The following is a 20,499-nucleotide window of genomic DNA, read 5'->3' as shown; positions in this document are numbered from 1 at the left end:
GCCTCCAGGCCCGGAGCTAATCAGTTTTAGTACCAGAGCAATAGCAGAGGACCGACAGGTCAAGGAAAAAACACGAACTGTCCGAGAACCAGAAGAAAAAATATAACTGAACACACTCTCGGACAGAAAACCAAAGAGAAACCCAAAAGGGTGGGAGATGTGCCCCAATGGATCCTTCGAGAAAGATTTTACGGTAATTGTTAAAAAATCTCCTTTTCTCTATCGGCTCCATTGGAGGACACAGACCGTGGGACGTACCAAAGCCGTCCCTTGGGTGGGCAGATAATCAGTTAGGCAGACGGCTGTTCCACTGCTGCCTGCAGCACTTTACGGCCCAGACTAGCATCAGCCGATGCGAAGGTATGAACCCGGTAGAACCTCGAGAAAGTGTGCAAAGATGACCAAGTAGCCGCCTTGCAAATCTGCGAGGCTGAGGCCTTGTTCTGGAGAGCCCAGGATGCCCCAACAGAACAGGTAGAATGAGCCACAACCCTGAAGGGAGAAACCTTCCCCCTACAGCGATAGGCTTCCGAAATGGCAGACCGGATCCACCGAGAAATGGTGGCCTAGGAAGCAGGTTGTCCCTTGCGACGACTTTATGTAAGGACGAAAAAGGAATCAGACTGACGAAACGAAGAAGTGGTAGAGAGGTAAGACCTTACAGCCCGAACCACATCCAGTTTGTAGAGTAAATGCTCCTTAGGATGAGAAGGAGCGGGACAGAAGAACAATGTCCTCATTGAGATGAAAGGCCGAAACAACCTTAGGCAAAAAGGAAGGATCTGGCCGGAAGACAACCTTGTCCTGATGAATCATCAGAAACATAGAACAGCAGGAGAGAGCTGCCAATTCAGACACCCTCCGAACGGAGGAGATAACAACAAGAAACGCCACTTTCCAAGAAAGGAGGCGCAGAGACACCTCCCTAAGGGGTTCAAAAGGTTCACCTTGGAGGACCCCCAGAACCAGATTCAAGTCCCAAGGAGGAGGTGGTGACCGATAAGGAGGGGCAGCACTCCTTGAAGAAAGGTCCGGACATGAGAATTAGAAGCCAGAGGATGCTGGAGAAGAATAGAAAGGGCCGAAACCTGACCCTTAAGGGAACTGACAGACAACCCCAGTTCCAAACGCGACTGCAAGAAAGAGAGAAGACCAAAAAGTAACAGGAGACAAAACCTGAGCTTCACACCAACAAAAATAAGACCGCCAAGTACGGTGGTAAATTTTTGCCGAGGAGGGTTTAGGAGCCCTGTGCGAATGACTTGGGAAGAGAAACCGCGGGCTCTCAAAACCGCGGTCCCCACCGCCACGCCGTCAAATGCAGCAACTGTAAATTGGGGTGGCAAAGAGGACCCTGAGACAGAAGGTCCGACCGAAGTGGAAGGCGTAGCGGAGTGTCGTCCAGGAGCCTGACCACTACGGCGTACCATGACCTTCGGGACTAATCTGGAGCTACCAGTATGGCGGGAACGCCCTCCGCTTTGAGCTTCCTCAGAACCCTGGGAAGGAGCGGAAGGGAAGGAAACAGATAGGGCAGAGCAAACCCGGTCCAAGGAATCACTAGGGCGTCCACAGCTAGCGCCAGGGGGTCCCGGGACTCCGCCACAATCGGAAGGATCTTCAGATTGTGCCGAGACGCGAAGAGGTCCACGTCTAGAATGCCCCAGAGGTCGCAGATCTGCACGAAGTCCTCCGGATGTAGAGACCATTCGCCGGGGGTCGGCCGAGGAATTCCGTTTCCCAGTGGAGCACACCCGGAATGTGAATCGCCGTAATGGCCGAAAGCTCATTTTCCGCCCAGATGAGAATCTTCATCACCTCGGCCATGGCTGCCGAGCTATGAGTGCCGCCTTGCCGATTTATGTACGCCACGGCCGTGGCATGTCCGACTGGACGCGGACAGGGCGGGACTGAAGCAGGGACTCCCAATGAAGAAGGCAAAGAATCGCCCTCAGTTCCAAGATGTTTATCGGAAGAAGAGTTTCCCGGGGAGACCAGAGGCCTTGAACCGTCCAGTCCCTGAACACATCGCCCCAGCCCGACAGACTGGCATCCGTTGTAACCATCTGCCAGTTGAGGGGAAGAAATGATCGCCCCTTTAGAAGGGGGGAGCGGAGCCACCAGAGCAGAGACTGACGGACCCGAAGAGGGAGAGCAATCTTGCGATAGAGAGAGAGGAGATCTGTCCCATTGAGAGAGAATCGCCAGTTGAAGGGGACGGTAATGAAACTGGGCAAAGGGTACGGCCTCCATGGCCGCTACCATCCCACCCAAGACTTCCATGCAAACGGGGATGGAAACTGGGCCCGAAGGGAGCGGACTCCTGACAGTAGAGTCAGACGTTTGTCTGGCGGAAGGCAAATCCGGGCAGAGGACGTGTTGAATTGAAGTCCCAGGAAGATCAGACAGTGTGGGAGAAAGGACAGACTTGTCCCTGTTTACCATCCACCCGAAGCGATCCAGGGTCTGGAGGGTGAAATCCACATTCTCCAGGGTCTGGACTCTGGTGGGAGCCTTGATGAGAAGGTCGTCTAGGTAAGGGATCACTGAGACTCCCCTCGACCGCAACAGGGCTATCACTGGCGTAAGGATCTTGGTAAAGATCCGAGGAGCAGTGGCCAGACCAAAGGGGAGGAACAGATTGGAACAGAAACCCCGAAAATGTTCCCTTGGAGGAACGGGGACAATAACTCCCTGGAGAAGCAGGGACCAGAGAGCCTCCTGAAACTGCTTCGCCAGAGAAGGAGACCGGGGAGCCCGGGACTGAAAAAAAAAAAAAAACGATCCCTCGGGAGGGAGGCAAACTGGATTCGGTATCCGTTGGACACCACGTCCCTGACCCAAGAGTCCTGAATGTGTGTGGTCCAGATGTCTCGAAAAAAATAAGAGACGACCTCCCACCCGAGAAAAATCTGCGGGTGGGGGCATCACTTCATGCAGAAGTGGGTTTGCGGTTGCCCGATTTGGCCGCAAAACGTCCGGAACGGTTGGTGTCCGACTTCCGAGACGGACGCGCCCGGAACGAGGGAGCCTTCTTGTCCCGCGAAGGAGCCTGCCCCGACCCCTTATTGGGGCCAAAAGTTCGAAAGGACTGAAAGGAAGAGGACTTACTCTGGGAAGTAGAGCGAGCCTTATTTTGAGGCAGCAAGGAACTCTTACCCCCCGTCGCCTCAGAAATAATCTCGTCAAGGCGCTTGCCAAAAAGACGGGTACCAGTAAAAGGAAGCTCGGCGAGACCTTTTAGAAGCGGCATCCGCATCCCAAGCCTTAAGCCACATGGAACGGCGGAGGGCCACTAGGTGACCCACAGCAAAGGCAGCACAACGGGCTGACTGTATAGAAGCTGTGCACAGAAATTCCCCAGCTTTAGAGCATTGGAGAACCAAAGCAGACAGATCCTCTGGGGGGGATCCCGCCTGGATACCCTGACGGATCTTTGAGCGCCACAATAGTAGGGCTTTGGACACCCAAGCCGAGGCGAAGGTGGGAAGAGAAAAGCCTGCTGCTTCAGAGGCAAACTTCGCTAAGGACTCCACCTTCTTGTCCGTCGGGTCCTTCAAAGCAGCCGCATCTGCCAGTGTGGTAGCCTTAGAGAGGCAGGAAATTGGTGGATCCACCAAGGGAGGGGAAACCACCTTAGAGACAAGGTCCTTGTCGAATGGGTAACGCACCTGAACCTTCTTCATTCACGGGAACCTCTTGTCTGGATGTTTCCATGCAGATTCCAGAAGGGTGTCAAATTCAGCGTGAGAGCTGAAGCTTTGAGGTGCCGGTTTAGCACAATGAAAGGATACTTCAGGAGTCAAGTGAAAGGTGTCTCTTATGGCCGCAACCAATGAGTTCACCGTTTCAACTTAATCCAAGCGGTCCTCCGAGTCAGATGCCGATTCGAAAGCCTCATCCGCCAGTTCACCAGGAGAATGTAAACGAGTGGAGGCAGCCCTGGAGGGGGGCGACCCTGACCGGGTACGCGGCTCTGGTGAGGCAGAGTGGCGACTGCGGGAACGTCCTCTGGAGGAGCGACGTTTGTGACCAGACCCGGAGGGGCGGGACCCACGAGGGGAGCGCCCACGTCTACCTGATGACTCAATGGAAGAGTCAGATGATGCCCCCCTAGTACGCTTGTGAAAGCGTGAGGTATGTGAAGAAGGGGAGCGGGTCCGGGCCGGGGAGAAGGGGAGAGGGCCGGCGCAGGGCAGACACTTTCAAGGCAGACAGCACGTCATGGGAGGCCTCAGCCACCGAACGGGAGACTTGAGTCAAGTCAGCCATATACTGGGATAGGGAAGAAACCCAGGCTGCAGGGGCGGCCGAATCCACCGGAACTGAAAGAGCATCCGGGGGTACCATGGGGTCTGGGGCAGCAGAGGAGCAGGCAGAGCAAGTGGGTTCAGCAAAACCAGGCATTTTGGAATTACAGTTCTTAGACAAAATAGGAAACTAATGCTCCAGTTTTCTGTTTAGAGGGAAGAACAGTTCTAGGTTACAGACATAATGAAAAAAACTCTCTCACCTGAGTCTGTGTCCCCTGTGGCAGCTGCTGTGAGGAGAACTCCGCTCTGAGTGAAAGAGGGAGAAACAGGCCAGCCAATAGCCATAGAGGGTGTGCCTGGAGCAGGGGCACTGTCTAATTGGCCTCTGCCCCCGAAAATCGCGCGCACGGCGCTGATTGGAGCGCGATTCGCGCCCCCAGTAAGCTCTGGCGGCCCTGTGAAGAAGAATAGTAATGGCGCCCGCTCCTTGCCCCGGGCGCACATGTCAGTCGCGTCTGCGCCCGCGGGGAAGTGAGCAGGCGATACACATGTCCGCCGGTAGCTGTCTGCTGCCGAAACTGAAAGTCGGCGCTCCGTGCGCCGAACAGTACAAACGCCGTGGCTGTCAGCCGCATAGTAAGCGCTGCAGCTGACAGCCGCATAGTATAAAAACACACACTTACTTAAAATAAAGTAATAAGGTAACCCCTTCCTGCCCAAAATGCCATTGCTCGCCCCCTGCTTGAATAAAGACAGAGCACCAATACAGGCCAGCCCCTTAAATCCTGAAAGGTGGGCCAAAAATGAGGGTCTCCAGAGGTTGCAAGTCAGAACCTAAAGGGAGAAAAATATATACTCACCTGGTCAGAAGAACTTACCTAATGGAGTCTTCTGTGAAGTCTTCAGTCAGCTTTCTGTTACCTGCATCACGCCGAGCTACCATGTGCGAGCGAGGCGAGCAGGGAAATAGGGAGACCCGGACCCATGAGGTACAACCCCAGGCGCTGACCGTTGGCGAGAGGGGATGAACAGCGCATATATGCAATGTCTGTGCCCCCTCAATCGCAATGGGGAAACAGTGAGCCGCAGTTCTTAAGTCCCCACCTGAAAACATGAAAGAAAAAGGAATAAAAAACGAACACATCCCTAACTAGGAAAATAAAAAAACTTAAGACCTGGTCTGGAGAAATCCAGACCATGTCCACTTCCTTCAGACACTAAGCTTAAACTGATTAGCTCAGGGCCTGGAGGCGGGTATATCCTGCTGGGAGGAGCCGACTTTTTTTGTTGCCATAGTGTCATACCTCCTAGAGACAGAAGCATACGCCCAAGGTCTGTGTCCCCCAATGGAGCCAATAGAGAAAATTAAATTACCAATTTAATTGGTCTGGAGTGCCAATGGGAACTACCTAATGGTAACAGACTTTATACACAGTAAACTTCTTGTTTCCATTCTGCATTTTGCACTGTTAGCAAGGAATAGAGGTTATGGCTACAGGATCAGACAGTGCTTGCTTCCAGTCTTAGCATAGAAACTGTAGATATAATTGCCGAAAGTTAAGACTTTTTGCAAAGATGTTTAGAAAAAAAGTAACTGGAAATACAGGAAACCATGGCAAATGAGCCATGGATCCAGGAACAAAGCACTTTATTGTAACAATCATCATAAACATTGGTTATAAGCCAATATTTAGCAGACAGTGATGCAGTTCAATGACTGCATTATTCCTCATATCACTGGCATTAGTTTCCTCTAGGCCAGTGGTCTCCAACCTGAGGACCTCCAGAAGTTGCAAAACTACAACCAACGGCTGTCCGGGCATGCTGGGAGTTGTAGTTTTGCAACATCTGGAAGTCCACAAGTTGAAGCCCACTGCTCTAGGCTGTACAGCAGTAAAGAAGCTCAGTTGTGTATCTGTGTAGGCTCCCCAAACTCTCACCATAAAGACCAGGCAGTGCACTCCCGAATTGCTCTGCCCAATCAGAGAACTGTGTGCAATACAGCTATAGTCCTCTTATCTCTATATGTGCATGAAGGAAAAGGCCAGGGTAATTCTGGATGTTTAAGACCCAATTCCTATATGTTGGTGAATGCATGCAGATAAAGCTCCTCCCATATACATTCCTCAATGGTCACACACTGTTGCTGGGATTATCCTCAACATTGCATGGCCAATGGTAACCACATGGGGGCAAGATTTCAGCTGCATGCATTCACAGGCATGTGGGAATGTGGCCTAAACCACAAGGTAATATATATCTATATCATCTATCTCTATATATCTATTTAAACTTTTTTTTTTTTTTTACTGAACTAGACTACCATAGGGAAACAGACAATAGCTTTTCCTGCCCTAAAGCAGGATGTTATTTAATACCATTTGCCCGACTGCTATGAGGGTCTGTATATCAGGCGGCATTATACTAGTTGGGCACCTTACAGTTCTAGAACCTTTGCTGAAGAATGCTTTTTGAAAAGGAGCACCTAAAATTATGACAATTTTCTCAGCACTTACAATGAATAACGCCATTTATGTATGGATAGCAGATGAGTAGATCAGGAGTTTGAAATACATACCTAATAAAGGGAGGAGTAAAGGGTAGTTATAAGGCATCACAAAGAGATTTACACAATTTAGAGCAGTGCTGGCTTTCAAGTAACCAAAAGGATGGCCGAGTTCACTGTACTTAGCACTGTTCACCACAAACACCTTGTATAAAGACAGAAAAAAAAAAAAAAAAAGTTAATAAAATTACAAAGTCATATACGCCAGATTGATTTAAGTGTATGCCGTTTAAACAGTTTACTTAAAAGGATTGTCCTATACCACATAACTGGTGTATGGGCACTGAAATTAAATGTAATTGCGTCGAACCTATATAATACAAAATGTATACAGTACATGGTGAAACATCCTTGATAAAACCACCCAAAACTGCATTAAAAAAAGAGTATATGGGGGTGATCGTATTAAAGAAAATGGCACTATGCATGTTGTATGACAGCCAGTAAATCCACACGAATGGATAAGGGGTGGTCTTCTCAAGGAGGTAGTCTTTGGAGAGGTTTTACTGTACCCTCGACCTACGATGTCCCCAACATACGATAATTTCCACATGTGATGGCCTCTCCCTCAACATCCGATGTTTTCAACAAACGATGGTCCGTTTTGTACGGATTACCTTCGTATGTTGAGGGACCACTGTATAAGCAATAAGACAAAACTATGAATGGCCAACCCATGTCTCAGATGACCATACTCCAATTTCAATGGGACTGGCCAACCATCTAATCTGTATGGGGAAAATCCTGAAACTCCCAAATGGACCCTGGTAGCAAATTTTGGAGAAAGAACCCAGCTCACAGAAGAAAGGCAGCCAAGTAAAGGGGTCTGCCAGAGTTTTACTCCCCTCTTCCCATCGAAAACACATGCGTGCTCAGCTGAGTTGTCAGAAGGAATTGCTGTTGGTCCAACAAGCATGTAACTACTACAGCTACCAAAAGCTTATGGCCAGCTATATAGTATGACCTAGTGATTGCTGTTGAGAAAAATGCCAAGGAACTTATACATAAAGGACTTACAGGCCAGCAAGTATGTGGGGATTTTCTCTCCAGAATATACTGTGTCAGTGGTGATGGCTCCAATTCATACTTGTCAAATGGCAGCTTGTCAATAACCATTGGCTCAGAGTTGGTGCAAGAAAACTTCACTATGGGATTAGCAGCTCGAGGGGGCTGTTTAAAGAAAAATACATTTATTTTCACAGATCAGATGTATATATGGCTAGATAGGGGACAAGGTTTACAAGGAAACTACAGTAAATAGTTCATATAAAATATACACTAACATTTTCTCAACATGCAAATCCAGCAAATCAAAGTTCTAAATCTATGTAATTTTGTTCATGGTTTACCAATTTGGTCTATAGGTTATGATCTATTGCTGACAATCACTTCTTTCTGGTCAAAAAGCCATATGCTCTGCAATATCACATACATAACACGCTTCTCAACTTACTAAGGTCGGAGAATTCTGGTCTGGCCAAAAAGATTCGGGTATCGGCCAGTGGCCCAGTGGTACTCCCGTTTTAGGATTTGGTCTAACATAAATTAATTTCCGACAGTTGTGCCATGGCTGAGGTCCAGCTGGTTTGTTAGCTTCTGTAATTCCATCTAAAAACATGTTATTAAGAAGAAAGAAAGGTTAATGTGAGCGGGCTCAACAGCATGCTGTTCTGGAGAACTGACAGTGCGAACAAGGATTATGAAAACCTCACGCAGATCTCCAAGATGCCAGGGTTACAGCTTGGCCAAATGAGTATATGTCAGAAGAAAATTTTTGCAGATCAAAAACAAGAACTGGACAGTGTATATCCAGTCAGGACAAAGATTGAACTGCCATGGAACTTATTCAATTGTGCTTATAGATTGTTAGAGACTACACATTGCTCTATGCAACCATTAGCTATTTCCATACCAGGTTATTTTTCTATGTGAAAAGGGGATGGTACTACCACAACAACCTTTTTCTTTAAACGCAACCATGGAGATCAGATGAGGCAGCAGGTTCAGAAGTGGAAAATATTCACCTAAAATAGGAACCACAAAACTTATGTAATACATTACTGTACCATATATCAGCATAGGGGCTGCATACAAATTTATCAACTAAACTGTTAGTAAAGTTCCTTTATGTATCTATTAGATGCATGGGATTAAAGAAAAGTGGCCTTTAAATGCTACTAATGTTACAAGTAGTGACAAGTCTGAGAAATAGCAATGTAAAAACATAATGCAAAAATGCAATGCACATAACCTGTAGGTTACAGATCAGTTTGCTGTAAAAGACTGATAGCACTGCAAGATAAGCAGTGTAAAGAATCCTCAGCGATCACAGCCAGAGGAAGTGAAGTGATGCATAAAACTAAGGACAAGACCGTCCTCTCTCCATAGAAAATATTAAACTTCCCACAGCCTTGCAGATTCCATTCACGTATCACATCATTCTAACTCCATGCCAGCTGGCCTGACAGGACACACAGCAGGGGGATAGGCAATTTTTACAACATGTATTTTAAAAGCCCTCTTGCTAATATAAATCATTGATTACAGGTTGAAGAACTACTCTTTGAGGTTCATAAAGAGTGCTCAATCACCATGGTAACCTATTGGCACGAAAGCACCACTGCAGCAGATCTGTATGCAGCCTTCCAAGGCACAAGATGTGTAACAGGATCTGAATAGTAGCAGTGGGAGCCTGTTAATTTGGCAGGAGGATTGGGCACTGCAATATAAAACCTATAACAAAATACAATCTGCTTCCTGCCGATGCGTATTACTACAATGCATGCATCAGCAAAAGGGATATCACTGAATAAACACTCGCTTAACTGGCGAAAAATAGGACTCCTGGGCTTTGCTACAAGAGCTACAAAAAAAAAAAAAAAAAAATGTAGTTCGAGAATAAAAGTTAAAAAAGGAAATAAGATCAATCAAGGAGTCTAAATTATTTGGTATTTTTCTATAGCAGATTTAAAAAACGGAAGCAGTGTTTACACATTACTGTTGTGTTAATGTAACCTTGCAATTTTGCTGCCACAGCTTCAGAAATTACTGTGAAAACAAGGCTATTTCAAAAGCATTTTCGAAAGTTGCATTAAAAAAAAAAAAAAAAAAAAAAGTTATGTAACCGCAACTAAAGCGGTACAACATTTTTTATTTTATTTAAACGCAGAGTAGAATAGTTTTACAGATTGAAAGTCCTTTTGTTACACTGGAACATAAATTGCAGTGTACGTAAAAGCATTATAATTTAAATAAAAGTACAGCTTAAACAGTGAAACTAAATTAGCTTTTTAATGGTCTATTCGCATGGTATTCTGTGCAGATTTGACATGCAGATTTCAATGTAAACTGAACACAGCTTGAAATCTTGCGCATCAAATCTGCACAGAATACTGTACGTGTGAACAGACCCTAAAACTATTTTTTGAACAAGCTTAATGGTGAGGTTTAACTTTGGAGTGATCCTTTAAATAAATGATAGAAAATTAATAGATATTTGAGAACTTGTAAGGATCCTTAGAGGTCTTTCATAAAGGTTCATATGATAAAAGATCTACTTATTTATTATGCTTACCGAAAAATCTCTCTCTCTCCGAGGATCCATTGGGGACACCGAGACCGTGGGGTATATCTTGCTGCCACTAGGAGGCTGACACTAGGCGGCTGAAACTTAGCATACAAAAAGAAAGTCTGCACCTCCTGGCAGGATATACCCCGACGACTGACCCTGGGCTAATCAGTTTAGTCCCAAAGCATTGGAGAGGACCGACTGAGAAGGAAACTAGCAGGTGTCCAAGGGAACCAGACAAAAAAGGGAACGAAAACAACCCCTCGGACAGAAAACTGAGCCAAAAGCAACACACAATGGGTGGGTGCTGTGTCCCCCAATGGATCCTTCAAGAAAGATTTTAAGGTAAGCATAAAAAAAAAAAAAATTTAAAAAAAATATTCTACTTTTCTCGGTCAGCTCCATTGAGGACAGAGACCATGGGATGTACCAAAGCAGTCTCTGCAGAAGACTGAGCCACTGCCGCCTGCAACACTTAGCGACACAAACCAGCATCAGCTGACGCCAACATATCCCCCTGATTGAATTTAGCGAAAGTGTGCAAGTACAACCAGGTGGCCGCCTAACAGACTGGCAAGGCCGAAGCCCTATTGCCGAGCACCCAAGAAGCCCCAACGGAACGTGTGGAATGCGCAGTCACCCGAATAGGGGCGGCAAAATTTGTTCTGTGGCAGAGAACTTATACCCACCCAGTAGCTTTGGAAATAATTTCATCTAGGCGTTTCCCAAAGAGCCGAGAACCAGAGAAAGGCAAATCTGTTAGAGACTTCTTAGAAGCAGCATGTGCGGCGAATCGCAACCAGAGGAAGTCTCCGGCCTGAGAGAGATGGTGAGCGAGATCCGCACAGTCCTTCAGGAGGTGCGCCTGACAGGATGCCCTGCCGTAACTGAGAAGCCCAAACTGAAACTGCCTTGGCCACCCAAGTGGATGCAAAGGTGGGTAGCAAGGACAAACCTGCCGCTTCAAAGGCAAAATTTTGCCAAGTTCTCGAGTCCGCAGGATCCTTAACCCCTTAAGGACTCAGCCCATTTGGGCCTTAACCCCTTAAGGACCACTGGTTTTTCCACTTTCGTTTTAACCCCTTCCCGACCCATGGCATACATGTATGTCATGGGTCGGCTCCCATTCTATAACATGGAGCCACGGCGTGGCCCCTCATCATAGCGGGTCAGGCCCGGCACCTAGCAACGGCCGGGACCCGTGGCTAATAGTGCGCGGCAGTGATCGCGGTGCCACATGCTATTAACCCTTTCTAAAGTGAAAGTAAACTAATGCCGGTTAGCTCAGGGAGCCGCTCAGGATCGCCGCGGCAAAATCGTGGCATCCCGAACAGCTTACATGACAACCGGAGGATCCCTACCTGCCTCCATGCTGTCCGATCGCCGAATGACTGCTCAGTGCCTGAGATCCAGGCATGAGCAGTCAAGCGGCAGAATCATTGATCACTGGTTTCCTATGAGAAACCAGTGATCAATGTAATAGATCAGTGTGTGCAGTGTTATAGGTCCCTATGGGAGCTATAACACTGCAAAAAAAAAAAAAAAAATAAAAAAAAGTGGAAAAAAAAGTGAAGATCATTTAACCCCTTCCCTAATAAAAGTTTGAATCACCCCCCTTTTCCTATTTAAAAAAAAAACTAAATAAAAATAAAAACGTGGTAACTTCGCGTGCGGAAATGTCAGAATTATAAAAATATATCATTAATTAAACCGTACGGTCAATGGCGTACGCGCAAAAAAATTCCAAAGTCCCCAAAAAGCTTATTTTTGGTCACTCTTTATATCATGAAAAAATGAATAAAAAGCGATCAAAAAGTCCGATCATTACAAAATTGGTACCGCTAAAAACTAAAAAATTAGCCCTCATACCGCCCCATACGCAGAAAAATAAAAAAGTTATAGGGGTCAGAAGATGACCATTTTAAACGTATAAATTTTCCTGTACGTAGTTAGGATTTTTTCCAGAAGTACAATAAAAACAAACTTATATAAGTAGGGTATCATTTTAATCGTATGGACCTCAAGAATAAAGATAAAGTGTCATTTTTACGGAAAAATGTACTGCGTAGAAACGGAAGCCCCCAAAAGTTACAAAATTGTGTTTTTTCTTCAATTTTGTCGCATAATGAATTTTCTTTCCGTTTCCCTGTAGATTTTTGGGTAAAATGACTGATGTCATTACAAAGTAGAATTGGTGGCGCAAAAAATAAGCCATCATATGGATTTTTAGGTGTAACATTGAAAGAGTTATGGTTTTTTAAAGGTAAGGAGGAAAAAACGAAAGTGCAAAAATGGAAAAACCATGGGTCATGAAGGGGTTAAAAATCATAACCCTTTCAATTTTGCACCTAAATATCCATATGATTGCTTATTTTTTGCGCCACCAATTCTACTTTGCAGTGACATCAATCATTTTACCCAAAAATTTACGGCAAAACGGGAAAGAAAAAAAATTATTGTGCGACGAAATTGAAGGAAAAACACCATTTTGTAACTTTTGGGGGCTTCCGTTTCTACACAGTAAATTTTTAGGTAAAAATGACACCTTATCTTTATTCTGTAGGTCCATACGATTAAAATGATACCCTACTTATATAGGTTTGATTTTGTCGTACTTCTGGAAAAAATCATAACTACATGCAGAAAAATGTATACGTTTAAAATGGTCATCTTCTGACCCCTATAACTTTTTTATTTTACCGCTTATGGGGCGGTATGAGGGCTCATTTTTGCGCCGTGATCTGAAGTTTTTAGCGGTACCATTTTGGTATTGGAATTTTTTTGCGCGTACGCCAATGATCGTGCGGATTAAATAGATATATTTTTATAGTTCGGACATTTACGCACGCAGGGATACCACATATGTTTATATTTATTTACATTTCTTTTTATGGGAAAAGGGGGGGGGGGGGGCGATTCAAACTTTTATTAGGGAAAGTGTTAAATGACATTAACTATTTTTTACAGTGTTATAGCTCCCATAGGGGGCTATAGCACTGCACACACTGATGTCTTACCCTGATCCCTGCAAAGCCATAGCTTTGCATTGATCAGCGTTATCGGCGGTCAATTGCTCAAGCCTGCATCTCAGGATGGGAGCAATCAATCGCCGAAGGTACACGCCGGAGGAAGGTAAGAGGACCTCTGCTCGTGTCCCAGCTGATCGGGACACCGCATTTTCACTAGTGGTCCCGATCAGCCCCACTGAGCAGCCGGCAGCTTTCACTTTCGTTTTAGATGCGGCGTTCAACTTTGAACGCTGCGTCTAAAGGGTTAATAGCGTGCGGCACCGCGATCACTGCCGCGCGCTATTAGCCCCGGGTCCCGGCTTCAGATACATACCAGGACCGACCCGATATGACGCGGGGTCACCGCGTGATCTGCATTATATCGCGGGAGCCGGCCAAGGACGTAAATATACGTCCTTGGTCGTTAAGGGGTTAAGGACAATTTTATTTTTAAGTTTGTTTTTTCCTCCTCTCCTTCAAAAAAATCATAACTTATATTTTCATCTACAGACTAGTATGAGGGCTTGTTTTTTGCGCAACCAATAATATACTATTTGAGTGGGGAAATTAAAAAGACAAGCACAATTTTGCAAATTTTGGAAGGTTTCGTATTAACACCGTACAGTTTACGGTAAATGACGTGTTCTTTATTCTTTGGGTCAATACGATTAAAATGATACCCATAACATACTTTTCTATTACGCTTTAAAAAAATAATAATAATAATAATAATATCGCAAACTTTTTAACCAAATTAGTACGTTTAAAATCCCCCTATTTTGACGACCTATAACTTTTCCATTTTTCCGTATAAGCGGCAGTATGAGGGCTTATTTTTTTGGCTGTGATCGGTACTTTTTATTGATACCATATTTGCTTATATAAAAAACTTAATACATTTATACATTTTTGGGGGAATAAAATGTTATAAAAAAGCAGCTATTTTGGACTTTTTTTTACGTTCACGCCGTTCACCATACGGTATCATTAACATTTTATTTTAATAGTTCGGATATTTATGCACGCTGTGATACCAAATATGTATATAAAATTGTTTTATTTATTACACACTTTTTGGGGGTGAAATAGGGAAAATGGGACTATTTACGTTTTTATTGGGGGAGGGAGTTTTTCACAATTTTTTTACTTTTATTTTTACACTTTAGTAGTCCCCATAGGGGACTATTTATAGCAATCATTCGATTGCTAATACTGTTCAGCGCTATGCATAGAACATAGCACTGATCAGTATTATCGGTCATCTTCCGCTCTGGTCTGCTTGATCGCAGACCAGAGCAGAAGACCCGTGGAAGGCAGCGGAGGCAGGTGAGGGGACCTCAGTCTGCCGTTCTGGATGATCGGATCCCCGCGAGTGATCGGATCATCCATTTTAGCGACCGCGATGCTGTAGATGCCGTGATCTGTATTGATCACGGCATCTGAGGGGTCAATGGCGGACATCCGCGCGATCGGGGATGTCCGGCATTACCGGCGGATGTCTGGCTGCCATCAGCAGCCTGGACCTGCTGCACATGACCCGAGCATAGCTCCAATGCTCGCGGTTATGCATAGGATGTAAATGTACGTCCTGGTGCGTTAAGCACCAGCTCACCAGGATGTACATTTACGTCCGGCGTCGTTAGAGGTTAAGGGATGCCGCGCCCGCCAAAGGGCGGGTAGTAGATTTGGACAGACGAGAAACTGGAGGATCAATTGCAGGTGGTGTCGTCCACTTGGAAACCAGATCCGGAGAAAAGGGAAACGGCTTGAATCTTCTTGGTTCCCTGGAATAGTTTGTCCGGATGCTTCAATGATGCATCCAATAAGGCGTCAAATTCCGCATGAGAGCTGAAAGCCTTGGGAGAACGCCGAGAGCGGTAAAAAGAAACTTCTGGATCAGGATCCAAAGTTATTGGGTCCTCCAGATGAAGAGTGTCTCTGATGGCCGACACCAAGCTGTCCACCATATCAGACACGGCAGAGTGGTCCTCATGATCAGAGGTGGATTCAGACTCATAATCCGCTACTTTCCCTGGAGAGTGAGCATGCGGTGGTAGCCTTAGACTGAGGTGTGTTAGACCTAGAACAAGGAGTCAGGGACCTTGGAGGGTCACTGGGGGAGGGGCCCCTAGAGAGGGGGTGCTGCCGGTGAGCTGAGGAAGAGGAGAGAGACATACGGGAAGAATGTCTATCCCGAGAACGCCACTCTGGAGAAGAGCCAGATGAAATTACTTTAGGGTGCTTGCAAGAGAGCTGGAAGCGGGAAAGACCGCTCCAAAGCAGAGGCCATTGATCTGGAGACCCTAGCCAGATCGGAGACAAACCCGATGCGAAGAGTGTGCGGAGTTAAGTGAGGGACAAGGCCGCAGCCTCAATTAATTTCCTGACCGACGCACAACATGCCAGAGAAGTGGGCGAAAATTAAAGTAAACCGTGGAGCTGGCCGCACAACTGCAGTCCTGCTGAAAGGTGCTGCATTCAGTGCGCCCGAGCCGAAGTGAGTAAGCAGTGTCAGGGATGGCAAAGGGGATGGGGATGAGAGCTGCCCTGCGGTCCCCAGACTCCCGACACTGCATATATAAGACTAGAGCCCGCATCCCTGCCCCCTATAATAATGAAAATGAATGAAGAATCTCCTTAGGGCCCCAGTATAAGGGGCCCCCTAAGTAAGGAAGAGAGAAGGAGGGGAGAGAGATACTCAGTGACCAGCACATACTCACCTAAGATGTCTTCAGCCAGCTATTTGTCACCTGCGTTACGTCAGGTTGAGACAGCAGGACGAGCAGGGAGGATAGGGGGACTCGGACCCAAGTTGCAACCCCAGGCTGTGGCCGTTGGCAGGAAGGTGATAACGGAGCACACTATGCCCCGTGCCCCTTAACCGCATATGGGGGAACAGGTAGCGCCATGCTCCTGAACCCCCACCTAAAAAACAAAAAAGGAGAAAAGAACCTACAACAGGTCTTAGCTTATAAGATAAAGAAGAAGACCAAGTATGGAGAGAGCTCCAGACCTGTGTCTGCCTCCTACTGACACAAAGCTAAAACCGATTAGCTCATGGTCATTAGGCGGGGTATATCCTGCCAGGAGGGGCTGACTTTCTATTTGTATAGTGTCAGCCTGCTAGGGCAGCAAGATCTACCCCACGATCTCTGTGTCGCCCAATGGAGCCAACCGAGAAAATATGTTTATAACAATGTATGCAAATATATAAAACATTTTCCATACTCCATTTTTTCAATTTTTTCCAGAAAAAAAAAAAAAGGAATAAAAATATGTTTGGGAATCCTGGCAGACAATCTACTAATCACTACAAAGATAGATTCAATCTATGCAAGTTAATACTTAATACAAAGTTAGAGAGGATTTCACATTCACGATAAATCACTTACTACAACAATTGGATCAGACTGACAGCCTATAACAGTATTTACAAAGAGTTTCTGACTTTTTCAGACACTACATATAAAAGCTACAACTAAAAATAGTTTTATACAAGAACACTCATGCAACAATGCACTACAAATAGAAGTGTTTGAGCAATTTTCCAGAGAATGTTATTATGATCATCATTGCAGATATCCTGAAGCAGATAAGCATTCTGTGAAAAACATCTTCTACTGGACTGGTGGCAGATTCACTGAGGTATGTTCAGCTTAGGCTAGGTTCACATTACCGATCACATCCCACCAGTTGAGACAGATCTGCTTTTTTTTCTCTCTGCCCCGATCGGACCCTAAAACAGGTCGGACTCAAACTGCTACTATCAGGTCCCCAAGGTTTCAATTCACTTGTATGGGGTCTGTTGGATACGGTAATTTTACAGGAATTTAGCAGAGAAAAAAAAAAGTGCTTTTTTTTCTCTCCTAAACTTCCGTTCTTGCCAGAACTCCGAATAACGAACCAGGCCATAGGGGGAGATTTATTAAAAACTGTCCAGAGGAAAAGTTGCCCAGTTGCCCATAGCAACCAATTAGCTCACCACTTTCATTTTTAACAAGGCCTCTGCAAAATGAAAGAAGAGACCTGATTGGTTGCTATGGGCAACTTTTCCTCTGGACAGGTTTTGATAAATCTCCCCCATAGAGTCAGCTTTATTTGGATGAAGCACAAAAATGAATCACTGTATAAGTGAAAAGTTATACAACTTTACACCACCTAGCACATCTGAAGCTGTGCAAATATCTGATAAATTGTCTACAATGTATCATCCAGAGCATTGTCTAGAATGTATCTGAAAAAAAGTTAATTCAATTATAGCAAAAAAAAATCTTGACAGTTGTATAAAATTAAAATAAAATATACTTAAAAGCTCTATAATATTTCATTTATACAGTACATCTGTCTAGGTCTCCATGCACCTGGACATGTAATACAATCACATTCAGCATGCCAGGAGGTGTTCATCTATGTAATCATTGCTTCAAGGCAAGAAAATCCTTAAGGGAAAGTCACACGTAACAGATCCGCAGTGGATTTCACACTGTAGATCTGCCGATGACCCAAACCATTTTGTGCCTCCAGCGGTTGCAAACCCCCCCCCCCCCCTTCCCTAGCCTGCATTCCACCGCTGCGAGTAACCACACAGAGAGCCTGCTAGTCACAGTCCACTCTGACATCGTGGAACAGCCGCAATGTCCGAGTGCACTGCGCGTGTGCTGGGGCTGCACAGAGATCGCGGGGGTCCCCAGCGGCGATCATACATTTTATCCCTATCCTTTGGATAGGGGGATAAGATGCATAAAGAGGAAATCCCCCTTTAACTGGGTGCTGCACAGAGACAAGTAGGAGTTTCGGCTCTTTAGGGATGCAGAGACTACGTGCCATGGTATGGGTTCTGCCACGTGCATAATGCACATCAGTACATGCTACACAACAATCTAAACTCTTAAGACAATAAATTACGTAGTAATAGGTCCGTATTAACAGACGAAGTTAAGCTTCTGCTCTGACAGACAAGTTTGTTTTCTATCAGGTTTCATGGGGGACTATATCTGTTGGTTAAGAGCTGAGGTGTAAATCTTTACGAAATGAATAGCTAAACTTAAACAACTGATGCAAAAGAAAGAAATCTGCTGACCTTCAGACTGTGGGGGATCAGGACCAGATTTTTCAAAATTGATGACAACCCCACTTTGAACTTTTTGCACCAATGACTCCAGGCACTGGTTTAACGTCCGCTGCGAGAAAACACAATATGAGCGACCTGACAGAAAAAGGAAAAAAAAAGGATTAAATAGGTTAAAAGTTACAAAAGGGAAGGACAAACAATCTAGCATAAACGTGACACCAATGTCACACACTTTTCACAGTAGTTGGGGGGTAAAAGGGTATTCCAATTAAAACTTAACCTTTAATAGTATTTCGTGATAAGATAAGTATTCCTCAAAAAACAAATACAAGTTTAAATAAGGTATAGGTCAGATGGATGGAGAGCCAAGACAAATCAATGGGGTTCCAATACCATCACCTATCACAACAGTATTATCCTACAATATGCAACCTGTGCAATAACACACTAGGAAGAAGTAATCAGTCCCGATGCGTTTCCCCCCCCCTCCAAAACAGATAAAATGGAGCAATACGGGGTTCATCAGGGGATATAGATAGTAGGAAGCAATAACCAAGTATGATACAGCTGGTCAGTATTCGCTGCCAGCTTAAGTTAGATATAAGGTCCGATAAGGACCACTCAGACTCACTGGTACAGTCCTTAACCCGGAGTGGTTGTCAGGGTAGCCAATTGATGACGGCTGGTTCCCTCCTGCTGCGCCGCCAGGGGCTAAGTTGTGATAAAGATATTGTAAGCTGAAAATTAAAGCGGGTTTGGCATGTATTTTAAAGATGGGGTATGGAATGTGTGGAGGGCGTGGCTTGCCAGCCGGACTGACACATTTACCAGGAGATGCAGAGCGGAGCTTGTGGAGACAGGTATCAAAATGTAATATATATTTGCATGGGGTAGGTTAGGGTTAATGATATGTCAAATAAAAATATGATTGTCACATGTTAATTTAACTAAGTTTTATCAAAATATCTCCAGCCATACAGAAGTTATGCTAGAACATACATTTCCCATAGATTTGCATTGGACTTTAAACAAAAACCACAAACCTTAGCAAATGAGGGTAGGTTAGGGTTAAACTAACTATCCTATATTTTTAGTGGAAATAAGTAACATGTGACCGAATATTATGGAAATATCGCCAGCTGTTTGGAAGTTATGCAAAAACATTTCTCAGACTTATGGGACTTTAAAAAAAAACTAGACTCTTGCAGATGGGGGTGGATAAGGGTTAAATCACCGATCCTATGTTTGTAGTTGACATAAGTAACATATGTGCCAAGTTTCATGTTAATATCTTCAGCCGTTTGGAAGTGATGCTGGAACACGAACACACACACACACACACACACACACACACACACACACACACGGGGGGGGGGATTAATCATTAATGGTAGATGCTTTTTCTTTTCTATATGTAGCGTAAATTTTAAAAAGTTGTATACAGTATATAGCTCCATGCAGCTTTCACTATTCATAATCCCCGCCGCCGGGAGCTCTGATTTCCCAGCGGCAGGGATTATAAATGATGACAGCCGTATACAGGAGTCGGCAGGGAAACGCATGTGCCGCCGGCTTGTACAGTAAATAGAGGCAGATCACAGCGGGTCTCTAGAGAATGACCTGTTGCGATCTTCCCCTCAAACCCTGGACTATAACTCCCATCATGGACAGAGTCTGTCCCATGATGGGAGTAGTTTTAGTACTGCAGTGTTGTGGGATGGCACTTGCACATTCCCTGGCTGCAGGACTTTTGGACTTCTAGGACTACTACTCTCCTCATGGACAGACTGTCCATGATGGGAGTTTTAGTCCATGGCTGAGGGGCAGATTGCAGCAGGTCATTCTCCAGAGACCCGTTGCGATCCGCATTTATTTATTTAACAAGCCAGCGGCACATGCGGCTCCACTATGGCTCTCTGCCAGCTCCATAAACAGTTTTCACTATTCATAATCCCCGCGCCGGGAGCTCTGATTAGCTATTCACCAATCAGAGCTCCCGTCGGCGGGGATTATGAATTGTGAGAGCTGTATAC

At 45.3% G+C, this 20,499-nt stretch overlaps 1 protein-coding gene across 3 annotated transcripts in view; it reads right to left on the bottom strand.

The window, feature by feature from the left end:
• INTS6 (integrator complex subunit 6) overlaps nt 1–20,499 on the bottom strand; it is a 70,117-nt gene that overhangs the window by 9,842 nt on the left and 39,776 nt on the right. For 2 of the 3 annotated variants that reach the window (XM_056562035.1, XM_056562034.1), the window contains 4 exons: nt 18,476–18,601; nt 8,273–8,427; nt 7,837–7,989; nt 6,832–6,964 (listed from right to left, as the gene is read on the bottom strand). In XM_056562035.1, the coding sequence (XP_056418010.1) occupies nt 6,832–6,964; nt 7,837–7,989; nt 8,273–8,427; nt 18,476–18,601 (567 nt within the window). Of the gene's footprint in view, nt 1–6,769; nt 6,965–7,836; nt 7,990–8,272; nt 8,428–18,475; nt 18,602–20,499 lie in introns of all 3 variants that reach the window. The other variant, XM_056562036.1, reaches the window with a different exon arrangement.

The sequence above is a fragment of the Hyla sarda genome, chromosome 2, assembly GCF_029499605.1.
Source record: "Hyla sarda isolate aHylSar1 chromosome 2, aHylSar1.hap1, whole genome shotgun sequence".
Taxonomy (NCBI): Eukaryota; Metazoa; Chordata; class Amphibia; order Anura; family Hylidae; genus Hyla; species Hyla sarda.
This window is presented reverse-complemented; position numbering and strand designations above follow the sequence as displayed.